Below are 25,537 nucleotides of genomic sequence, written 5' to 3'. Positions count from 1 at the left end.
AATTAATGTGAATTTAATCAAGTATTAAAATAAAATAATGATAAACTATTGTTGTATTAATATAGTGGCATCCTGAATTTGATTTGTTTATAGATTTATAACTGAGTTAAGGAAGAACGATAGCCAACTCGAACTTACTTTGTTAACAGTTTGATAAGTTAAAGTGATGATGTTGATGGCAGATTTTAAACTTTAATTTGAACTTATATATTAATGTGAATTTAATATGGTATTGAAAGAAAATTAAGATTTTTTTTATGACATAAAAGATAGCCAAAGTAAGAAAAAGAGAAAACAAAAATTTCATATCTAGGATGAAGACTGGGAGACTGAGACTCAGTATCATGTTTGTTAGTTCAGAAACTAGTACTAAAATTTTAGTATCTGTTCCCAAAATTTTAAAAGTACCTCCAAAAAGTGGGGACAGGAGACTGAAATTTGGTGGGACGAAGACTGAAACTTTAATAACATTTTAATAAATTCGATGAGAAAATTCTGGTATAGAATGACACCGTAATCCTTCAAACAAAAATCGCCAAATGCTCTAGCCATTGCTAATCCAGGTGCATCATCAAAAGGTAACCACATCCTTGGAACTTCTGGTTCATCTTGCAAGGCAAATACCTTGCCCTTGCACCTTTTGATTCTTTCAGCTTTCCTGTAAAAATTCAGATAAGCTATCTCAAAGCAAAAACATAGACTGAATTGAGAAAGGATGAACAATGATGACAAAACTAAGTGATAGAATATACTAAAACTATGTAGGATGATTGGTCCCTCCTCAAGAATCACATTGACAACATCAAACTCTGAGGCTCCTGACATTAATTTAATCCATAAACTATGCATTGGAAAACTAAACTTAAGTAGAAAAAGCAGAGAACACAAGAGGCTTCAATTTTCAAAAGTGTTAACAACTAAATTTCTATGCATTTTCTTTCACAGAACAGAACATAAATCTTCATAAAATAGAATATCAAAATAAAGAGCAAGGCAACACACTTGTGATAGTGTCCAAGTTTTCTCATTCCATAGCAAGGAGGAAGAATATAAGGAACAAAAATCAATCTTTTTTAGATGGATTTGGATTGAGGATATTCAAATTCTATTATCAAAACTAATGAGGCTTGATGTAAAACACAAGAAAATATTTGCATATTTAATCTGTTATTGAAAAATTCATAGCCAACTAAGACAATAAACCTGTCATGACAATTGAAAAGTAAAAAAGAAAATAAATCAGTTTAACAATCTGTTACTGCACCTATTTCAGAAGGTATTAAATTGCCTAAAATGCTCAAACAATGATTCAAGATATAAAAAGTTCTCATGGAGTACAACCAAACATTAAATTACTACTGGTTTTTCTTTGATACACAGTCTAGCAGTCTCCATCATATATCAACCTCAATGCACTACTGCATCCCATTGAACTTCGGATATTGTCCTTGTTGTACAACCTGTTCTCCACAGCACAAACAAATTTGAGAGAAAAAGAAAGGAATTCAGCGAATCATAATGGATATCAAATAGTTTAAAATTTACTAATCACTAAGTTATAACAATGCAATAATTCATCTCTTATTATTGATACCTGTAATAGCCACTGATTACTTCCATATCGTGGGATGGGAGCCCCATGGCTATTAATCAATTCTGAGTCACCTAGCCCAAACCTTAACTGCACAGATGTATTTACTTCTGTATTTGGCACTGCTGATGTATCTTGAGAAGTCATAGGGTCCTTGAGAAGCTCCTAAGAAAAAATGATACATGCAGTCAAAATTTCTATCAAGTATAACTACAGCATAGAATTTACCAATTTATTTTAGTTCGTGTAACCACTATTGTAATATTGTATCTTACTAACCTCTTCTGTACCGAAGCTAACTTGCGTCCCTTGAGAAACCATAGGATCTTTGGGAAGCTCCTGTGACAAAAGAAGGCATAAACTCAAACTTGCTATCAAGTATAACTACAACATAGAATTTAACAGGTTATTTTAATTCAAGTAAAGCATAATGCCATTTTGAATTTGACTAACCTCTTCTGCACCAAAGCTAGCCTATGTGCCACCACCAATCTTATCACCCAAATTGTCACCCTCATTCTTCACAGGACAATTCTTCTTTACATGACCAGCATTGTTGCATTTAGTGCACCTCCGTTTTCCTCTCTCTTTTTTTCCCTTTGGTGCACCTTTTGTCTTGACAACTGAAGGGTCACCAACAAAGTTTGGCATGGGAGAATCTCTTCTTCCTCTTTTCAAGCACGACTTTTGCTCTAGTATTTTGGTCAAACGAGAGACTTCATTCATAGTATCATGGAAAGAAGAACCATCTTAAGCTCCTAAGAATACCATCCACGTAGCTGCCACTGACAATGCGCCATAGCGCATTAAAAATTCTCTTTCTCCATCTTGCACAGTGCTTCCAGCTGAACTTTCGTCCAGATACTTTTTGGAATCCTTGGACCATCTTCTCAAAAGAAGACTTTCTGGCAACTTCTGTAAACCTACCCTTTTCATGGCACAAAACATGTGGCTACAAGAAATTCCTTCACTACTCCACCTACTACATTCACACTCCATATTCTCGGTGTTGCGCTCATAAAGTACGGTGTATATATGTTGCCTTCTGTCATACTCCTTAACTTTTAAAACAACAGTAGTTGATATATTTTCCTCATTTATAACATCTAATGCAACCACTCCTTCAATCTCTGTTTTTACTTTGCCAAACATCTCCCGTTTGTAAAAATTTGCAGCACAAAGCTCCAATGCAGCTAAGCGAGTTGTTAACACAGGCTCTCCGTACACCGTCTTAAATTGAGAAACTAATTCGTTGTGTCTATAATCCCTAAGAGCATGTTCAAGATTCTGGACTAGCTCTAAAAGACTTTGACAAATGCCAATAAACCTCTTGATGAAGTTGTTTATCCCTTCACACCTTGATGTTGTTCTAAATCTAGCACAGAATTTATCTCGCAAGTAGGTGCTTGCCCAGCTTTTCCTCTTTTGATACTCATTTAGTACCCATTCATTTTCCTCCAACCCATATTTTTTTTTATCATATTCTCCCAATATTCTTCAAATTCATTCGGATGCCATGGAGCATACAAACATCTTCTGAAGTCGTCGGAAAAACCTTTGATTTTTATGTTTGCCGTTACATTTTTCTGAATGTGCCAACCACATAATCGGTGAGTTGCATTTGGGAAGATTTCTTGAATTGCTGCCTTCATTGCCTCATCACCATCTGTGACCACAACACTAGGAGACTTGTTCAGCATGACATCTAGAAAGTTTTGCAACAACCACGTATATGTTTCCGTTTGTTCGTTGTCTATCAAGGCAAAGTCAAATATGCATGTTTGACGGTGATGGTTACAACCCGAGAAGATAACCAACAGTCTTCTGTACTTATTTTTCCGATAGGTTGTATCAAATGCAAGCACATCTCCAATGCACTGATAATCCGCCCTACAAATGCCATTTGCCTAAAATAGATTCGCCAGCCTACTTTCATCAGTAGCACTGTACCTTGCCATGGCCATGGGGTCAACATCGGCTTTTCCAAGTAGATAGCTAATTGTTGCATTAGAATCCCCACCAATGAGCTTTGCACGACGAGTTATTTCAATGTGGTTATCCAGATCCTTCTTTGTGAACCCGACATTAGCATAACCCCCGGCTTGGCCTACCATTAGTCCCATTATCTTAGCGCTTGGAAGACCATTATCGTGCATGGTGTTTGCCTGAGCTTTTTGAGCCTCATTCATCCCATGGTGGTTTGGAATTAGGTGTACCAAGCATTGGGGGACAAGATCGTGGTTGTGCTTCTCAACTAATTTTTTAACTCTCCAAGCTGAAGTTTTGGTGTCAAAGTACATCGCAAGCATGGCTTCACAACCCGTACAAGTCAGCACTTTATGCTCCCTCTTCCTGTTCAAATTAGAGATGTATTTATCGGCTCTCTTTCCTTCCTTGTTGCAAAAAAATCACCTTCTGCGTTGTGTTCCATCTTTTCCACGCGCTGTATCACCCTTGTGAACTCCGAACCTGACACACCTTGCATAACGCACATACAAGTGATAAGCTGCATCCGATGTTTCAAATGTCTGGTTTATAATATCATCGGCCGTCACAACAACACACTTGCTACTGCTGCCACCGCAATCACAAGTGCAATTTACATTCTCTTCCACACCGGTCATCAAGCAATCTTCAACGTTCTCTTCTGAATTGAGTGGTTCTGAATCAACATCCATTACACCCAGACTCGTTTTCTTTCTAATTCTATATATGTAAAAAAGTAAAAATTTTACCCCCTAAACAAGAACAGGTAGAAGTAGGAGATACACATATAATTTTCTACTTCTTCAAGACACCTTAGAATTGTATTTTGCAGACCTCAGTATATTTAATAGATTCAAATTCAACTCTAGTATTTTATCCAATATATTTCAAATAATTAGATTTAGAGCATAATCCTAATTCAGATACAAAATAAATACCGAAAAAAATGACAAGTCTAAATCAACAAAATATACTTTAAATTTAGGTTAAATTTCAACTCCGTCTAAGTTTTGCACACCCTTACCAAGTTACCAAGGTTTCTCAAACCAAACAAATGAACACTAAATTAGATGGTTGCACACTAAATTAACAAAAAAGTCAAGTTTAGGCCCTAATTTAATTGCAGAAATATCATTTCTTCAAAAGTAAACACTAACACGTCCAATGTCATTTACAGTTTCATTTAATTAAGAAAAATGAAATTGGTCAACCAAACATGGCAAGCACTTAACCCAAACATGCAAATATGAATTTAACATAAGTGAAATGTGAAATGGAGAAGGAAATGAAAGAAGGTTGACAGGAAAGCATGAAACAGCCAGCATAGACACGTTCTCTTGGGTATTGCTTGAAATTACCTATTGCTTAAAATTCGAATTTAAAATTTAGAGTTCAACAGAACTCCTACATTCTTGATCTATTTCGTCCGAACAAATGATCATTTGTGCTATATATATATAAAAGGAAATGAGATTTTTTTTATTATCTTCTTCGTTTTTATTTATATTTGTTGGTTTCTTTCTTGACTCATCTATCTACCCTTTTGAGTTCTAAGGTATGTGTAACTGTGTCCACAACAATGTTATACACTATACTTATTTTTTCAGTTTCTGATCAGACACGCAGGTCAATGCTTAATTGTTATTGTTAATGGATAATCTTAAGAGTAATTGTAAAGCTTTAAATGATAATAAACTTTTCCATCAACGTATAATTTTTGTTAGCACACAATGCAATTGAGCTTCACCCTTGATATTATTAATTTATTTTTTGGTTTCAAGGAACCTAAATAAACCCTTTTATTAGTATAACTTTCTTTTTCTCTGTACATATGTACACGCTCAGAAGCTATTCATATTCATACTTCATTTATACACTGCTTTTGACAGAGAATTGAAGGATGGCAAAAAAACAAAAGGGTCCTGCAATAGGGATCGATCTTGGAACTTTATTGTTAAAGCTTAAGACAGTAATAAAGCAAGAATTTTATCTTCTATGGAAACGTCCTAATAGCATTGAACTTGCAGGGAGTCGCTAACCGTGGTTGCTCAATCCGTGTGGGAAGAGACACAGAAAAGAATGGCAAAGGTAAGTTTCCAGTAAAATTGCAGTAGGTTGAGTTGAAGGAATTGTAACATTAGACTACCTATTCCTTCTTTAGAATATTTGCTTTGCTAAATGCTAATGTATCAACTTGAATTTACTAATGCTAATGCCACATATACTGCTATGAAAAAATGCTATGCATCCCTTGTTTATTTGCCCAAAATCACCCCGTTAAGTAGGTAGTCTATAAAAATATAAAATCCTAAATTTTTGTTGCATCTTTCTAGCACTTTAAATTCGAACAAGAACTCTAGCTATGTAACATTGTTTTTCTGGTATTACTTTTCTCAATTGAATTTTACTTCATTTCCTTTTCCGTTCCAATTTTACCTCTGCAATTATATTTTTTTATATTACTGTTTCCCTTTCATCACTACTTCTTATTTCAAAATCAATTTCAATTTTAGTTACCAGTTTTTTGCATAACCCATTTAATTCCGTTTGATCCCAATTATACAATTATTAATAAAATAGTAAAAAATCTCAATTTTGGCTTCAATCATTCTTACAGTTCATCTTTTTATGAATACCAATGTGCCCATATTGGTGATCTTCACTCAATGTGATTATTTTTTACAAAAAAATCAAACACAGCAACCAAATACAAAACAGACGAAGAGGAAAATTTGTTGAAAACTCACCAGATTGGGACCAGGTTGTGCGAAGGAGGCCGAGGAGTTGCTGAAAGCGAGGAGGAAGTCGGGGACTTGCTGCTTCTGTCTCGGCGTCGACGGGCGCAATGACGGCGCGAGATTGACTACGAGGCAGTGACAAGACACGGAGCGGCGACGACGTCCAGGTCCGGGAGCTGCTGCTACTGCCGCCAGTGACGACGACGGCAAGGAAGGCACGCGAGATCGGAGCCGGGAGAGACCGACGACGAGCTTGTCGGATGATGCTGATAGAAGGAGAAAAATTGGGTCAATGAGATATGAGAGATGAGAGGGCTTCTGTAAAAGTGACGTTGAGGGAGGAGAAGGGATTATGAAACGACATAGTTTGGTGGACTGAAGAAAAGGGCAAAAAAGAAAAAGATTCGGACCGGTTTATTTAAACCAGCTAGGTCGAACCGAATTTAAAGTATCTGATTTAAAAATAAATTTTATTAACCGGTTTTATAACACACCAATCATAAAGTGACACGTCAGCAACTTTAAAAAAAGTTGTTTTTGTCAACTTTATGTGAGTCTCCCCCTAAAGAAATTATTATAAAAATTCATATTCACGTATTCGATAAGTGTTTTATTCGTATTTTTACTATGCTCTGGATAAACTCTAATTATTGTTGAAATTATTATCGAATTATATCAATAAAAAACTTCCGACAAAAATATTTTGTTAGAACTTTTGGATCTGACACAAATTTTAAATTTTATTGTCAGATTTTTCCGACGCATACAATTTTCGATTTTGACAAGTTATATTAATATTATTGTCGGATAATCTCACGCTAACTTTGAGGGTAAATTAGTGAAAAAAATTATAAATAAAAATCTATTTAAATATATTATATAACCATAATCTTGTTATAAAAATTTATTTTTAAATTTATTATTAAACAAATCAAAAAATAAATATTCTTTTATATTAAAATAGTCCAAACTAAAGGAAAACCAAGAGTTAAATGAAACTAAGAGTTGGCCTCATGGAGACGGCGACTTAAAATGGAAGTTCTTTGAATTTTATGGAGCAGCTTAACAGAGCTAGCAAGAATGACAGACGATATTGAATTAACACTTTTAAAGACTAATTGGTTGTGAGCTTTCTATCCGTTCTAACAAATGATAGCAAGCAATTGAAGATTTTGGTCAACATTTTTCAATGGGTTAAGTATTTCTGTTGCTGTAGTCCACCATGTTAAAAAATTGTGAGAACTTTGAGGGAAAGGCAGTCCCGAAGATAATTCTAAGACCATACTTCTTTAATTCCAGGGCAGTGAAGCAAGCAATAAGTGATTGTTTCTGTTATTTCATGATAGTAAGCGCATATTGGCGATGTGGATAGAAAGTGGCGGTAAATCTGAGCAAGCACCGGAAGGCGACCATGATCGAAGAGCTTTCCAAATAAAGAGCTTAATTTTGTGCGGCAAGTTCAACTTCCATAATTCAATCCACTGCATTTTCTGCTACATATGATTAGGATAAAGTTCAAGAGGTAGATAGTGAAATAAATAGCCATTTTTGTAGACTAAAATTGTATTATAATATTTGGAGTTGTTTAAATCTCATTGTAATTTATCCCAACTCCGATGAATTTTAACTGACAAAATTCTATTTACAACTTCTTGGAGAAATAATTCCTAAATGAGATTCTAATTTCAATTCCTATTTTCAGTTATTAAATCTTTAATTTTTGAAACCAAATTGAAAATAGCTTGCCTATTTAACATTTTAAAAATCATTAAAAGATATGGAGGAGGCAGCCAAAGATTCTTAAAGGGTAGAATATTTTCTTCAGTACTCAGAGTCTAGTTAAGACATTTTTTAACAATTTTTCAGCTCTTCAGTATGCTTTTCCGCCCCTAAGAATGTAAGATTCCAGTTTTTGCATGCAATTATAGTATTACCATTTCTAAATTACTTACTTTTTAGGATTTTGGATAATAGAAAAGTAGGTTGTGTTACAAGTCACCAAAACTGTTTGTCTAATAGTGTCAAATTCTAAATTCTAAGGTCTTTAAATCTAAGGTCTCCTTCTTTTTATGGACAAGTCATAGTGTCCCAATTGATCCAAGTCATCCGTCTTTCAGAATCTTTTTGCCTCTACCAAAATTGAAAAAGTAGGGAGTGAATTTTCGAAATTAAACTATATCAGATAACTTAAAGCAAGACAAAGTATAAATAGGAATAGCTTCACTGCCTTGAGCAATACCTGTCTACCACCCGAAGATAGAAGATCGCGCTTCCATATTTGGATTTTTTTCTGAACCTTCTCTTTACTCGAACTAAAAGAAGCCTTTTTCGATCTAGAAACTGTAGAAGGTAAACCAAAATATCTGTCCTGGACCCAATGTGATCAATATTCATAGAGTTAGCAAGTTGTGTACGAGTAGTAGAGGGAGTGTTGTGGCTAAAAAATACAACAGGCTTATTAGGATTCACCCTCTAACCACTGATGCTTTCGTAAGAACTCAACAAATTCAGATTGTTTGAACATGTCTCATTATTAGCCTTACAGAAAAAGATTGAATCATCAATAAATAGGAGGTAGTTGACCTTGGGATATTGTCTATGTACATGAATACTTTGAATTAGTCTATTTTATTCTGCTTTGTGTAGCAAGAAGGAGAGATATTCTGCATAGAAAAGAAAAAGGTAGTGAAATAGAGATTTTTTATCAGATATCTTTGTTTGCCTTGAAGAAACTAGAGAGTTGTCCTTCCACAATGATAAAATAAGAATCTGATAACAAAAAAGAAGAATAAACAAGAAAGAATTGAAATTGAATAGAAAAGATAAATTGTAATTGAAATAGAAATAAAAAATATAGGTTAAAATTAAATACAAAGAGAATCACTCTACTTTCTATCAAATTTTTTGACGCAACAAGAAAAAGACTCCTCAACCTAACTTGTCCACTCAATAGTTTGGGAATTAAATCGAAGAGATTTCTCAACCTTCTATCAAATTCCTTGATACAACAAGAGAGGCAGGAACTCACTCAACCTCACTTGTCTACATCATGGTTTCATTACAAAATCAAAAGGGGAGTTTTCAAACCTCTAATCATTGAATATTATGACTACAATAACTAAGGAGGTATTTATAACCTCTTATTATGTTAAAATAAAGAAAACTCTAAAACCCACAAACATAAACCCCAATTTAATAACCAAATAAACAAAAATAAAAATACATCAAAATAAAACTAATAACTTTCAAATAATATTTGATCTTTTCATATCACGAACATTTGAAGTATGTATCATTCTCCTCCTCTTCAAAAAGGATTCGTCCTCGAATCTTGTAGTTGGAAAAAATAGTATACAAGATAATAATAAAATACAAACAAGAAAGACAAGAACATAAACAAGGACGTGAAAGACACTAAATTCTTCTTTTATTTTTTATTTTTTTATACAAGAAGAACAGTCATAGATTAATAAAAATTAATCTAATATCTGAGATCTGATACCAAATGATAAATAAAAAAGATAAATAAGACAAGAATTGAAATTGAATAGAAAAGATAAACTGTAATTGAAATATAAATGAAAAAGATAGGTTGAAATTGAATAGGAAGATAATCACTCTACTTTTTATCCAATTTCTTGACGCAATAAGAAAGGGAGTCCTCAACCTAACTTGTCCACGCCATAGTTTAGAAATTAAATCGAATGGACTCCTCAACCTTCTATCCAATTCGCGGATGCAACAAGAGAGGGACTCACTCAACCTCACTTGTCCACATCATGGTGGTTTCATCATAAAACCAAAAGGGGGTTTTCAAATATCTAATCATTGAATATTACGACTATAATAGCGAAGACGGTATTTATAACCTCTTATTAGGTTAAAACAAAGAAAACCCTAAAACCCACAAACATAAAGCCCAATCTAATAACTAAATAAAAAAAATCAAAATACATCAAAATGAACTAACAACTTTTAAATAATATTTGATTTCTTTATATCACGAATATTTGAAACACGTATCAGAAACAGTTGTCACTAATTTCCGAATCCACATAATCCACCAGAGTCAAAACCAAACTTCTCTAATATAAACAAAAAAAAAAGTGTCATTCCACCCTATCATATGCCTTACTCATATCTAATTTTAGCGTCACCTCACTTTTGAGGCCTCTTTTTTTGTTCTTCAAGTAATGCATGCACTCATGAGCAATTAGGATATTATAAAAAATTAATCTGCCTTTAATAAAAACACTCTGTGTAGGGCTAATTAGTCTATTTATCATATCGTGAAGTCTATGCACAAGTACTTTAGAGATAATCTTGTAAAAGACTGATGATAGGCTTATTGGTCTTACTTAAGTCATATCTTTAGTATCAGGAATCTTGAGAATAAGACATATTTGAGTGTGGTTAAAACGCTTTAAAATTCTGCCCCCTGAAAAGAAGCTCTTAACTTCTCGAAACATATCACCACTAAAAATGTTCTAGAAGCTTTGAAAAAACTTTGCTATCAAGCCATCGTCTCCTGGAGCACTTTGTGGATGAATACTAAATGTCGCATGTTTCACTTCCTCCATAGTCACTAGTCTTTGAAGCCTACGGCTCATGTGAGTTGTAACTTTAGGTTCAAAGTCGGTAAACAAAAGTTCAGGATTCTCATGACAAGTGGAGAAAAAGATGTCTTTGAAATATACTTCAATTACAGAAACAATTCTAGCATTTGAAGTAGCCACGTCATCATCACTAGCATTTAGTTGCCAAATTTTGTTCCTTCGGATTCAATTTCTATACTTCTGATGGAAGAAAGTCGTGTTCTGATCACCAGATTTGAGCCATTTGATTCTAGATTTCTCTTTCCAATAAGATTTCTCATTTTGCAATGTTTTTTCAACTTTGCCTTCTAGTTCTGAAATGATTTCACCCCATGAATTTCTGCTAAACAGAGTTCCTTTAATTCGGATTGTAGTGAATCAATCTCCACCTTCGAATTAGATATGTTTTCTTGCTGCCATATGACAATCTTATGCCGATAATGTTTTATTTTTTGAGATAGGATATACATGGCTAAACTATTAATCTGTTCATGCCAAACCTCTCTACCAATCTGTCTTATTTCATCATTGGAACACCATCTTTCTTAGAATTTGAATCGTCGTTTAGATCTCTCAGTTCTCAGGTTAAAGTCTAAGAGAAGAAGAGAATGATCCAACCCTGATTCTGAGGGTCTAAAAATCGATGCATTGGGATAGAGTTGTTGCCAATCAACTCCTACCAGAAATCGATCTAGTCTCTCATGTGTTAACTCATCACCACTTTGTCTATTCGACCAAGTAAATGGTCTTCCGGTCATACCAATATCAATCAGAGAATTATCATTAATAAAACTATTGGAAGTCTAAATAGAAGTGGAAGATTTTACACCCTCACTTTCTTTCTCCAATTGATTAGAAATGACATTGAAAATTTGAAATCACCCATTAACACAACCTTACCGTGGATCTGTTGGGTGATGAAGTTAATTCAACAAACTGAGTCATTCTATGTTATTCATTTGAACTGAGATAAACACCTAGTACACCATAGGAATCGTTAGAACCGGCTGTCAAAACTGAAGCCGCAATGAAGAATCTAATCTAGACAATGCAACCATCTCTCTATGCCATTGCCAAACCCTTAGATAAGCCATCCGGATCCACAATAAACCATTCCTTAAAACCATAATATGTTAGTTTTCATTTAACTTGTCGAGATTGATTTTTGTTTCACAGATAAATCTAACTTTGGGCTGGGGGAGTAGGATTTACAAATTCCTTTAAGATTGTGGATTGTTAGGGATCTCCTTAAACTCCAACAATTTTACAAGAGCAGTTTCATATCCTTTTGGGTGCCACTTGAAGACTGTCACCCTCCACCGTCATAGCATTAGAAACAATATCATCCTTCACCGTCATAGCATTACAGAGAATATTAGTGAAACAAATTTTTCTAAAAATATTTTCAGCATCTTTATCTCTACTCCTTCGATTAAAATCTATTACTGATTTTCTGATAATAATGTTTGAAAGATAAAAAATACAACAATTAATAAATACTAAATAAAATAAATTTTAACTATTTTTAGCTAATTTTTTTATTATTAAATATTTTGATATATAAATATAGTATTTATTTTATTTATTTAAAAAATATCGTCTAAAATAGAATGCAACCGCAGCACTTAATAATTGAGTTTGAAAGAACAAAAGATTTATGTTGTATTCCAAATTCATGAATCAAGCTCTTTTAATGTAAAAGTTCGTAAAACAATAAAATTGTTGTAAAATAAATAAATAAAGAAGAGAAATAAATATAAAATATAGAAATATAAATATGCTCGTATCTTACTATAATGTAAGAAATTTATCTATTCACTTAATATTATATGATATAATGTATATAAAATAAGAGAGGGATATATATATATATATATATATATATATATATATGAAATGAGAAAGAGAAATATTGCTAAGTAAAATAAGAGAGAGAATTGATTTGTGATTTATTACTTGCTTGCTTTTCTTGGAGGCAGAGGCCTCTATTTATACATGTATGAAGGGGATCAATTTCAACATTCATTAATTATTATTCCTTCTTTGAGAATGTGAGTACTGCATGGGAATGGGCATCCACGTCCCATTCTTATCACAACACTCCCCCTTGGATGCCCATTTAGGATTATTGCCTCATTAAAACCTTACTAAAGGAAAACCCTGTGGGAAAAACCTTAGTGAAGGAAAAAGAGTACAATATCCTTTGTGATGGGGACTGCCTCATTAAAAACCTTGTCAAGAAAAATTTAATGGGAAAAAAAACTTGACCAAGGAAAAAAGAGTACAGTCTCCCCCTCTTGCCGACATCATTTAATGTCTCGAAATCGGCGCATCCCAATCTCATGTACCAATCTTTCAAAGGAGGATTTTGGGAGTGACTTTGTAAATAAATCTGACAGATTGTCACTTGAGCGAATCTGTTGGACATCAATTGTCTCTTGATTTTGAAGATCATGAGTGAAGAAGAATTTGGGAGAAATATGCTTTGTTCTATCACCTTTGATGTATCCACCCTTAAGTTGAGCAATGCATGCTGTATTATCTTCAAACAGGACAGTTGGAGCTATCTTATGATTAATCAGTCTACATGATGACAGAATATATTGAATCAGACTCCTCAGCCAAAAACACTCGCGACTAGCTTCATGAATCGCCAGTATTTCAGTATGATTAGAGGAAGTTGCTGCTATCGTCTGTTTCGTGGACCTCTATGATATAGCTCTACCACTATATGTGAACAGGTATCCTGTTTGAGATCTCCCTTTATGTAAATCAGACAAGTATCCGGCATCTGCATAGCCAACTAGTTGTGACTTGGATCCATAGGGATAAAATAATCCCATATCAACCGTTCCATGAAGATATCGAAAGATTTGCTTGATTCCACTCCAATATCTTCTGGTTGGAGAGGAACTATACCTTGCTAGTAAATTCACAGCAAATAATATATCAGGTCTTGTATTATTAGCAAGATACATTAGCGCTCCAATGGCACTAAGATATGGTACTTCAGGACCAAGGATATCTTCATTCTCTTCTTTAGGACGAAATTGATCCTTTTTCACATCCAAAGATCTTACGATCATTGGGGTACTCAAGGGATGTGACTTATCTATATAAAATCTCTTCAAGATCTTTTCTGTGTATGTTGTTTGATGAATAAAGATCCTATTTTTTATATGCTCGATCTGCAGGTCGAGACAAAATTTAGTCCTTCCAAGATCTTTCATCTCAAACTCTTCTTTTAGAGTTTTTATTATTGTTGGAATCTCTTCAGGAGTCCCAATGATATTTAAATCATCAACGTACACAGCAATAATAATGAATCCAAATGTAGTTTTCTTTATGAAAACACATGGACATATATCATCATTCTTGAATCCATTTTTGGCCAGATACTCAGTAAGACGATTATACCATATTCGTCCAGATTGCTTCAGACAATATAAAGATCTTTACAATTTGACTGAGTATAACCCTTGCAAATATTCATTGGATGGTTTAGATATCTTTAGTCCTTCAGGGACTTTCATATAGATATCCCGATCTAATGAGCCGTATAAGTAGGCTGTTACCACATCTATTAAATGCATATGCAATTTATGAGATGCAGATAAACTGACCAAATAACACAATGTTATCGCATCCACTACAGGGGAATACGTTTCTTCATAATCTATACCTGGCCTCTGAGAAAAACCTTGTGCTACAAGTCGATCTTTGTAGCGTACAACTTCATTTTTCTCATTTCGTTTTCTCACAAATACCCATCGGTATCCAACAGGTTTTACATCTTCTGGTGTACGGACTACAAGTCCAAATACTTCACGTTTTGCAAGTGAGTCTAACTCAGCCTTCATGGCTTCTTCCCATTTTGGCCAATCATTCCTTTGTCGACATTATTCGACTGATCTTGGCTCAAGATCCTTACTTTCATGCATGATATTTAATGCCACATTATATGCAAATATTTCATGGACAATTGTCTTATTTCGGTCCCATTTCTTTCCTGTAAAGACATAATTTATCGAGATCTCATCATTTTCACAATTTTCAGGTACCTGAACGTCTTCTGGCGTTAAAACTATATCAGAATTTTGGACAACTGTAGGTGTCTCTACTATGTCTTTTTCAAAAGGAATAATATTTACCTCTTTTCTCTTTCGAGGATTTTTGTCTTTGGAACCGACAGGCCTGCCACGCTTCTGACGTGAATTTGCTTCGGTGGCAATTTGTCCAACTGGGACATCAATCTGAATTGGGGCATTTTCCACCGGTATATATGACTTGGTTATCCTCTTTGTATCGGAAAATGCATCAGGCAATTCATTTGCTATTCTTTGCAAATGTATAATCTTTTGAACTTCTAGTTCACATTGCCCTGATCGAGGATCTAAATGCATCAACGATGATGCATTCCAATTAAGTTCCTTTTCAGGAAGCTTATTCTCTCCCCCTAATGTTGGAAATTTTGATTCATCAAAATGACAATCCACAAACCGGGCTTTAAATACATCTCCAGTTTGTATCTCAAGATACCGTACTATAGAGGGAGAATCATATCCAACATATATCCCCAATTTTCTTTGGAGTCACATTTTGGTGCGATTAGGTGGTGTAATGGGAACATATATCGCACACCCAAATATTCTTAAATGGAAAACATTTGGCTGCTGGCCAAAATCTAGTTGCATAGGAGAGAACTGATGGTAACTCGTTGGCCTCAAACGAATATGTGCAGCGGCATGTAAAATAGCATGCTCCCAAACCGAGGTTGGGAGATTTGTTCTCATAAGCAAGGGTCTAGCAATTAATTGGAGGCGTTTAATAAGTGATTCTGCTAACCCATTTTGTGTGTGAACATAAGCTACTGGATGTTCAACACTTATTCCATTAGCCATACAATAAGCATCAAAAGCTTGGGAAGTAAATTCACCAGTATTATCAAGACGAATTGTTTTGATTGGATTTTCTGGAAACTGTGCTTTTAATCGAATAATTTGAGCCAGTAATCTCGCAAACGCCAGGTTGCGAGAAGATAATAAGCACACATGTGACCATCTCGAAGATGCGTCTATTAGTACCATAAAATATCTAAAAGATCCACATGGTGGATGAATAGGTCCACATATATCACCTTGAATCCTTTCCAGGAATTTAGGAGACTCGAATCCAATCTTTACTGGTGATGACCTTAAAATTAACTTTCCCTGAGAACATGCAGCACAACAAAATTCACTAGTTTTAAGAATCTTCTGGTTCTTTAGTGAATGTCCATGAGAATTTTCAATAATTCTCCTCATCATGGTTGTTCCCGGATGACCCAATCGGTCGTGCCAAATTATGAATTCATTTGGGCTAGTAAACTTCTGGTTTACAGTGGCATGTGATTCAATTGCACTAATCTTGGTATAATACAACCCAGATGAAAGTGAGGGCAACTTTTCTAATATAACCTTTTTATTTGAATCATGAGTTGTGATACATAAGTACTCATGATTTTCCTCATTCATAATCTCAATATGATATCCATTTCGGCGAATATCTTTAAAACTCAACAAGTTTTTTCGAGACTTGGTCGACAACAGTGCATTATTTATTATAAATTTTGTTCCTTCAGGAAACAAAATTATAGCTCTTCCTGAGCCTTCTATCACATTGCCTGAGTCAATAATAGTATTAACACATTCTTCTTTTGGCACCAGATGGGTAAAATATATATCACTTTTGAGAATAGTGTACGAACTTGCACTATCCGCAAGGCATACATCTTCATTACATATCTTTGCCATTCTCTTCAAAGACAAATAATAATAAAATGAGTAGTATGCACATTTAACTTAAATACTTGATCGGAATTATTTTTCTAAGAAACACTGTTCAAAATAATGTCATATACTAAAATTTTATTTTAAAATTTGACACATTTAATAATTTCAAAATTCATGAACATTAATATTTCATTATTTATATACATCACATTTGAAACTTAAATACATAGAAAATAAAACATAACAATAAGCTCTTTACATTATTTATTTACATAGATACTTAACAATCTCACATATTAAACTATTCCATCATTGATCAAATGACCAATATTTCCTTCAGGGTCCTCAAAGAAATCAGATACATCATAATGAGTGGTGGAATTTTCAGCATCATTTGAAACAAAATTTGTTTCCTTTCCTTTGTCATTCTTTTTCAAAGATGCCTGGTAAAAATCAACTAGGTGCCTTGGGGTACGACAGGTACGTGACCAATGGCCCTTTCCACCACAACGGAAACACTTATCCTCTGTTGATTTATTCTGCCTGATATTTCTTTCTTTATCCCACTTCTGGTGAGATCCTCTCTTTTGAATATAATTCTTTTTCTTTCCATAAATTTTCTTATTATTAAAAGCTTGCCATTTACCTCTTCTGGGGTAATTTGCCGCATTTACTTCAGGAAATGGGGCGGCGCCAGTTGGGCGCGCTTCATGATTTTTTAAAGGCAACTCATTGTTGCGTTTAGCAACAAGAAGGCAAGAAATTAACTCAGAATATTTTTTAAACCCTTTCTCTCGATACTGCTGCTGCAGGAGCACATTCGAGGCATGGAAGATTGAGAAAGTTTTCTCCAACATATCATGGTCAGTTATCTTTTCCCCACATAATTTCATCCGTGAGGTGATTCGAAACATTGCAGAATTATATTCATTTATAGATTTAAAATCTTGTAGACGCAAGTGCGTCCATTCATATCGAGCTTGAGGAAGTATCACCGTTTTCTGATGATTATACCTTTCTTCAAGGTCTTTCCAAAGATCTGCAGGATCTTTTAATGTGAGATATTCATTTTTCAATCCTTCATCAAGATGACGACGAAGAAAAATCATGGCTTTGACTTTATCCTTCTGGGGATGCATTATTTTCAGCCTTAATGGTATCTCTAAGATCCATTGAATCAAGATGGATTTCAGTATCTAATATCCATGATAAATAATTATTTCCAGATATATTAAGAGCATTGAATTCAAGATGAGAGAGCTTCGACATAATGAAAATTTGTTACCTGAGTCTTCCTAAAAATTTTGATCAGAGTCTCGTGCTGATAACGTGTTGTAAAATAAATAAATAAAGAAGAGAAATAAATATAATATAGAAATATAAATACGCTCGTATCTTATTATAATGTAAAAAATTTATCTATTCACTTAATATTATATGATGTAATGTATATAAAATAAGAGAGGGATATATATATGAAATGAGAAAGAGAAATATTGCTCAGTAAAATAAGAGAGAGAATTGATTTGTGATTTATTACTTGCTTGTTTTTTTGGAGGCAAAGACCTCTATTTATACATGTATGAGAGGGATCAATTTCAACATTCATTAATTATTATTTCTTCTTTTAGAATGTGAGTACTCCATGAGAATGGACATCCACGTCCCATTCTTATCACAACAAAAATAATATTTTAAGTGTCTTTAAATCAAAATGGTAATACTCACAATTCACAAATAATAAAAATTATAGAGATGTGATTAAAGCGGTACTTTATGGCTTTATCAACTTATTTGTTTTTTCCTCCAATTTCACAGTTGATAGTCTGATCAACGCTCTAGAGAAATATAACCATCAGATAACAGGGTGCATAATGCACCATTTATCCCAAAGAGCATCTTAGACACTGCCACCAAAGAGTTCACTCATCAATTCCACTCAACTCAACTCATGGTATCAGGGGAGAGTAGAGGGATCAAGGCATTCAAGCTTTCAAACACGCATGGAATCTGTTCTTGTTTTCTCATTTTGGTCCCTATTTAGCAACCGATCCACTCAACATATATAAATTGCAATCCGAGTCACTTTTTTAGCAGCTTCTCTTTATTCCTACTTCAGTTTTTTGCAGTTTCCTTCTTCTTTCTTTAGTCTTTTACCCATTTGCATCACACATTAACGTTCTATCTCCTTCGATTACTCTCTTCTTCTAGAAGCTTCTGCGGAACCCTAGCGCACACTCTCTCTTTCTGAATCTGAATCTGAATCTTTGAAGCTCCTCTCCAATGGCGTTCTGGTGGTCCTTGCTCGTTCTCGCACTCGCTTTCGCCATCGGCAAGTTCCTCCTCTGGCTCATTCCTCCTAAGGTTCCTTCCATCGATGTTGACGCTTCCGATGGTACACTTTCTTCTCTTTCTCTCTTTCTCAATCTGTCGCACGTGAATTGTTTTTGTGATGGTGAAAATGTGCCGTGAATTTTGGAAATGGCAGTTTTAGACGATGGAAACCAAGCTCAGGAGAACAGCTTCATATATGTGAGTGATGTTTCTGCTGTCTTCTCATTGGATCGCTTGTGATGTTGCATTTTCTGTTCAGTTTTGCGAATTGTTGCATAGTGAGTTAGGACATATTAGGAGCTTATTTATTTTGTTAACTTGTTTTTGCATTATGTCACGATCGTTGCGATTTTCTCTATCTATTTGAAAATTCAATGTTGGTTTCATTGTAATGTGGCTTCGGAATTCGGATTGATGCGTTTTAAGAAATGAATTTTACTGTGTACTGTCCTAGAACATCCTCCAAATATACTTAATAAAGAAAATATTAAATGAAGAAACAAATGTACTTAATATCTTGTGAACATTAAAATGAAGTAGTTACACATTCTTCTAAGTCCTACAGATACTCCTAATAATCATCCTAATAATGTGAAGGTATTAAATGTAAAAGTAACTGTCATCAATATTTTATAATTTGTAAATATTAAAGCATTCAAGACTTTGAATATCTAATAATTATGCGGATTATATGGAGAATGTGTTAGGACTTGGGAGGATTTATTAATTTCCTTGAAAGTGCCCAATCATTCCTTTATTTAGCCTACTGGGAAGATTATTATGAGATTTAATATTTCTGTTAGGAATTCACTTCTTGTAAGTGAGGCACATTGAATGTAATGACTTGGAGTTTGTTTGTTAAATGTGCTATCTATATGTGAAAAAGGAAGCAAATGGCTGATCTGGTTTTGTTGATGGCTTTTTCCTCTTCAGGTACCTCCAAGGGGAGCGGCACAGCAATCTGGCACTAAAGTTCAGTGCTATGAGCCTGCTACCATGAAGTATTTGGGATATGTTCCTGCTTTGACCGCAGATGAGGTCAGTGAGCCCATTCTTCTCACGGGACATGGTTATGAATTATGATGCATAGTTCTAGTATCTATTTCCCTAAGTGCTAATAATAGTTTAAGATGCACTGCATATGTGAATACTTTTTTGCTAGTTAATGTTTATGAAAGTTTGATAAAAAGGGAAACTTAGAAATTTAACTGCTGAAGTAAAATAGCTAGGAAAATAAACACAAGTCAGAAACTTATGAGTACATCATTGTTGAGAAACGTGTCACATCAGAAATATGCCATTTGCAATGAAGAAAAGTTGTCAATAGCTTCTAGTTAAACCTGTGTCCTTAATTTTCATTTGGCATTCTTTTAAGATGGTAGTCCCATTTACTGATGTTGTGCCCTTTTGGCTCTAAATAAGTATTGTTTTCTTGCATATGAATGTGTAATTAGCTGCACCTAATTTTAGGAATTAACAGTCATCATGGTACTCTAATTGATCTGTCTATATTCTATGATCCAGAAACATTAAGGACAGCAATAAGATGCCCCAAAGGATAATATTGATGCACAGAGCAAGTTATTGCAAAGTATTCAGAAATTATTGGATGATAGTTTGACAAGATTCATAAGTAAAAGCATTGCAGGAATTAACTCAAAATACTTTGCATGCATGGATAGGTCAGGGAGCAAGTGGAAAAAGTGCGGAAAGCCCAAAAAATGTGGGCAAAGACCAGCTTCAAGCAAAGACGCCAATTCTTGCGTATACTTTTGAAGTATATAATAAAACATCAAGCGCTTATATGCGAGTAGGTGCACTTCTCCGTGGTCATGAAAGGAAAATTTAGGTGTCACTAAATTTGTTACCAAATTATGGAACCATGCAAACTTCCTTTGTTTTTAGTTATCATATTGTTGCATTCCTTAGGTAATTATTCTTATTCCATAATAATGTGTTCTGATATATTATCATTGATGTGCTTTTATTAGAATATCTTCGCGTGATACTGGAAAGACAATGGTGGATGCCTCTTTGGGAGAAATAATGACAACATGTGAGAAGATCCATTGGCTACTGTCAGAGGGTGAGAAGTGGCTGAAACCTGAATACCGGTACCTGGCTCAATCCCATCCCCTCATTCCTTTTCTGTTCTAGTTGATAGTATATGTACTATGTAGCCTATTTGTTCATATTCATTACCACAAAACAGTTCATATACTTCTTTATCTCAAATTCCAGTATTTGATTGACCACTCTTTTATTCATTTATCGTTGATTAACAACTTACAGATCCAGTGGAAGATCAATGCTTCATAAGAGTGCTAGAGTAGAATTTCACCCCCTTGGTGTTATTGGTGCCATTGTGTCATGGAACTATCCGTTCCACAATATTTTCAACCCTATGTTGGCAGCACTTTTTTCTGGAAATGGCATTGTGATTAAGGTATATAATGACAAAATATCTACTGTGCCAATCACCAGTTTGTTAATCCCATGATTTTACAAAGTCTTTTGCAGAATAACACGGTTGGCTGTTATGCTGCTGGGGATTAAATCATATTCTGTAACCTTTCAAGTTGGAATACCCACTCTTACTAGCTACTATAAAATTTATGCTTATGCTTTTCAGTTTGACACTAACCTATATCATTCTGATTGCAGATATCAGAAAACGCAAGTTGGTCTGGGTGCTTTTACTTCCGAATCATCCAGTCAGCACTTGCTGCCATAGGTGCTCCAGAGGACCTTGTTGAGGTGATAACAGGGTAGAGTCTTATTTTGTACCCTGCTTCTTACCTTTTTTTTTCTAAGTCATGTTTGCAGTTGCAGCTTTAACTGGACCTTTTTACCAGATTTGGTGAAACAGGAGAAGCATTGGTGTCTTCTGCTGATAAAGTCATTTTTGTTGGATCACCTGGTGTTGGCAAGATGGTATGATTGCTTTGGCCAATCGACTTGGCTCATCCCATCCTCTCATTTGTGAATTATTTTTTCCAATTATTTCATTTATGATATGTTGTGCAAATCAGATACTTAATGAAGAAATTCTAAAGAGTACTAGGTCAATATTTACTCAGTTCTATCAAAAAGAAAGAAGAAAAGGAGAGGGAAGAGTCTCACAAATGGAATAAGATGGCAGATCACTTTTCGTGTATTAAGATTTCTGTGCATTCTGCTAATATGCTGCTTCCTGTTATGCAGATAATGAGAGGTGCTTCCGAGACACTTATACCTGTTACACTTGAGCTTGGTGGAAAAGATGCATTTATTGTTTGTGAAGATGTAGATGTGGACCATGTAGGAATACTATCCATATTTTCTGGTTTCCAAATGCCTTGGGTGTTATTGTTGACCACTTGGTTGGCAAATGTTAATTTTACAAGTTAATGAAGTATACATTCATGAGTGCCATAGTTTTAACAGACTTTGATCTGCCAAACATAGGTTGCTCAAATTGCTGTCAGGGCTGTTCTTCAGTCAAGTGGGCAGAACTGTGCTGGAGCTGAACGTTTTTATGTCCACAGGAGCATATATTCATCTTTTGTCAGTAAAGTTACCCAAATTATAAAATCTGTTACAGCTGTAAGTGTTTTGTTAAAACATTCTCATGCAACTCTCTTCTAATGTTAACATGGGCTTCTTAATCACTTGTGGTTGCACTTAAAACTGTTGCAGTGTTTCTGCAATCTATCAGCTTACTTTTACTTTTATTCTAGTTTTTTGTGATATCCTGTGGAGCATCCATACAGTTCATGATATGTTGCTGTGTCCTCCCATTTTGTTGAATTCAATAATTTTTCCCTGAAATTATATGCATCAAGAACTGGCTTTATAGTCTGTTCTGTGTCCTGAGAACAAACACATATATACATTGTTATTAGCTTCCCACTGCTCAAATATAGCAAATTGATAGAATTTTCTCAATTTACAGTTGAAAAGTTTATTTCTTGGTGTTGCTAATTTTCTTCAATAAATAAAAAAATATAAAAAAAAAGGGGATCTGGGATTGATTTAGAGGGGAACAAGGTCCCCTGAGCTATTTTGTATTTTATCCCAGTTTTTTAAGCCTCACACAGTTAATGATTACTTGCAGGGTCCACCACTGGCTGGAAGGTATGACATGGGAGCTCTATGCATGCATGAGCATTCTGAAAAACTTGAAGGCCTTGTCCATGATGCTATAGATAAAGGTGCTGAAATTGTTGCAAGAGGAAGTTTCGGGCCTATTGGTGGAGATGCAGTTGATCAGTATTACCCCCCAACTGTGATTGTTAATGTGAATCACTCCATGAGATTGATGCAAGAAGAGGTAGCAGAACTAGCTATTGTCTCTTCTCCATGACATTACGCTCTTTTTTAGTTTTTTTCCCCCCATTTTTTTCATATTTGTTGTCTATAAATGCTTACTGATGGTCCATACTTCCATATCTATGTAAAATATTAACCAACAAAAAAATATGAAATGTTGCATCTTGACTAAAAGCATTGAAGATTTTAAATTTACATTATTGTGTTTCATGTCATTTACTTATTTGAGATTCTTATGTTTTAAGCTTGAGCAACTGCTAACTAAGTTCATCTTTGTACTTCAACTACATATAGGCATTTGGACCAATCATGCCAATAATGAAATTCAGCTCTGATGAAGAGGTTGTCAAGCTTGCAAATGACTCAAGATATGGGCTTGGCTGTGCTGTTTTCTCAGGCAATCAGAGCCATGCCAGAGAGATAGCTTCGCAGATACATTGTGGCTTTGCTGCTGTTAATGATTTTGCAGCAACATATATGTGTCAGGTAACTTTTCTGGGAATCTGCATCTTTGTGCAAAGGAAGCCTACTTCTCTTTGTAATGATATGATGTATGCATTGTCGATCACATATATTCACATCCATCCAACTGCTACAGAGAGCCTACCACAATATAATATAATATAATATGATTTATGCAATTGAATAATAGCTTTCTGATTAGAAAGTTGGACAGAAGTTTTAAAATGGTGGACTCTACCAATTAGGTGATGGAACCAGCCTCTGATTTATTCTTCAGAACAGGAAGGACAAGAAAACACAACTCTTTACTGTTTCTAATTTACTTTAATATCTACTTTGCTATATCACATCTTATTGCCAAGCAGAAATAAATATAAATGTTACAACAGTTGTTTCTTTATTCAGCTTTCTATATTATGCAGTTCTTTTTGGCAAAAGGTTGTTTCTTTATTCAGCTTTCTATATTATGCAGTTCTTTTTGGCAAAATCTGCCAGAATATAATTCCTATCTCAATCTCAGTTACCTCTCTTAAATTTCTACCGAAGTAATGATGCATTCTGATTTTTCAGTCCCTCCCATTTGGGGGTGTCAAACACAGTGGATTTGGACGATTTGGTGGTGCAGAGGGTTTGCGAGCATGCTGCCTTGTAAAAGCTGTTGTTGAAGATAGATGGTGGCCATACATAAAAACCGTGATACCTAAGCCTATTCAGGTCAGCCTGGGAAACCTTTGATAATACACTTACATGTTATCACACTTTGCTACATAAATACATAATGACATGCGCTTCTTCTTTGCCTTAGTATCCTGTAGCAGAAAATGCCTTCGAATTTCAGGAGTCACTAGTTGAAGCACTATATGGTCTCAGCATATGGGACCGTTTGAAAGCATTGGTAAGCGTTTTAAAAGTACTTACTGAGCAGAATTCTACCAACAGCAGTAAGTTGAAATGACTAATCATACCTTGGCATCTAACACACCAAATTGTTGATATCACCATATTCAAATGATTGGTGCTTTCGGTGTGTCAGTTTTCTCCAACTGCAGTATTTGGTAGCTCCTTTTATTGATGATCCTGGGATAGTTCCTGATGAATGCACGAATTTCTTATATCAATATTCTATTTTGTCGATGACAAGGAAGTTGATAACTCGTTGACAGTTAGGGCTATAGTTATGTATCCGCCAACGATTATGGTAGAAAACTTGTCCACAGCCGCAACCTGATACATCTTTACGTTCATACTGGTTGGCTGGTTGCATTCTTCATCTTCATATTGAATGAAGAATTCAACACAAATATCATTGCATTTCACTTTCGTAATCAAAAACAGGTTTTCTCACTTGTTTCGACTACCCTCTGAAGAGCTTGTAATATTTGTTTTCATACCGGTATAAGCGTGTTTTCTTTCCACTATCTAAAATCACAAAAAAGAGGAGCGAGGAGAATTTTAGATATAGATGATACTGATTATCAACAAGATCAATCTCTTACGCACATGCAACGATTTCAGATTTTCAACACTAGAAACTATAAAATAATCTCGTAGGATCGTTCTGGGTGAAGCACTTTCTTGAATTCCTGATGTATGTCGTACGGGAATATGAACGACCTATTTAAAAGTAAATGATTTAGGTGTAATAGGCGTAGTAGCTGTTATTTACTCGAATAAATTGATGCATGATTTCTTGCAGTGCTCAATGTATTAGCAGTATGGCAACATGTACCCTACCTACGTGTATCCAAC

The 25,537-nt window shown here is 34.7% G+C and overlaps 1 protein-coding gene and 1 pseudogene across 2 annotated transcripts; one reads left to right on the top strand and one right to left on the bottom strand.

Moving 5' to 3' along the window:
- Window positions 1–1,415: 1,415 nt before the first annotated feature.
- Window positions 1,416–4,269, bottom strand: LOC110270937 (protein FAR1-RELATED SEQUENCE 5-like; annotated as a pseudogene).
- Window positions 4,270–18,513: 14,244 nt separating this feature from the next.
- Window positions 18,514–25,132, top strand: LOC107638985 (aldehyde dehydrogenase 22A1). 2 transcript variants are annotated; one of them, XM_088485300.1, is made up of 15 exons: window positions 18,558–19,076; window positions 19,170–19,213; window positions 19,949–20,053; window positions 20,540–20,606; window positions 20,698–20,825; window positions 21,007–21,129; window positions 21,308–21,461; window positions 21,680–21,783; window positions 21,871–21,949; window positions 22,220–22,315; window positions 22,463–22,600; window positions 23,112–23,327; window positions 23,621–23,812; window positions 24,359–24,502; window positions 24,594–25,132. In XM_088485300.1, exons 3-15 carry the CDS (start codon window positions 20,049–20,051, stop codon window positions 24,741–24,743), a joined length of 1,596 nt encoding a protein of 531 aa, XP_088341426.1. In that variant the 5' UTR covers window positions 18,558–19,076; window positions 19,170–19,213; window positions 19,949–20,048; the 3' UTR covers window positions 24,744–25,132. The 2 variants fall into 2 exon arrangements, with proteins under 2 accessions (XP_016197873.1, XP_088341426.1); XM_016342387.3 differs by lacking the exon at window positions 20,540–20,606 and having other exon boundaries at window positions 18,514–19,076.
- Window positions 25,133–25,537: the final 405 nt, after the last annotated feature.

Source organism: Arachis ipaensis, chromosome B4 (genome assembly GCF_059453495.1).
Source record: "Arachis ipaensis isolate K30076 ecotype BB chromosome B4, ASM5945349v1, whole genome shotgun sequence".
NCBI lineage: Eukaryota > Viridiplantae > Streptophyta > Magnoliopsida > Fabales > Fabaceae > Arachis > Arachis ipaensis.
Note: the sequence above shows the minus strand (reverse complement) of the source record. Positions and strands in the feature narration are given on the sequence as shown.

Bases quoted from the DNA above. Each gene is read 5' to 3' on its own strand.
- LOC107638985 (XM_016342387.3), top strand. From the start codon at position 18,965: ATGGCGTTCTGGTGGTCCTTGCTCGTTCTCGCACTCGCTTTCGCCATC. The intron at 19,214-19,948 runs GTGAGTGATGTT...TTTCCTCTTCAG, and splicing joins AGGAGAACAGCTTCATATAT to GTACCTCCAAGGGGAGCGGC. The intron at 24,503-24,593 runs GTCAGCCTGGGA...TCTTTGCCTTAG, and splicing joins TGATACCTAAGCCTATTCAG to TATCCTGTAGCAGAAAATGC.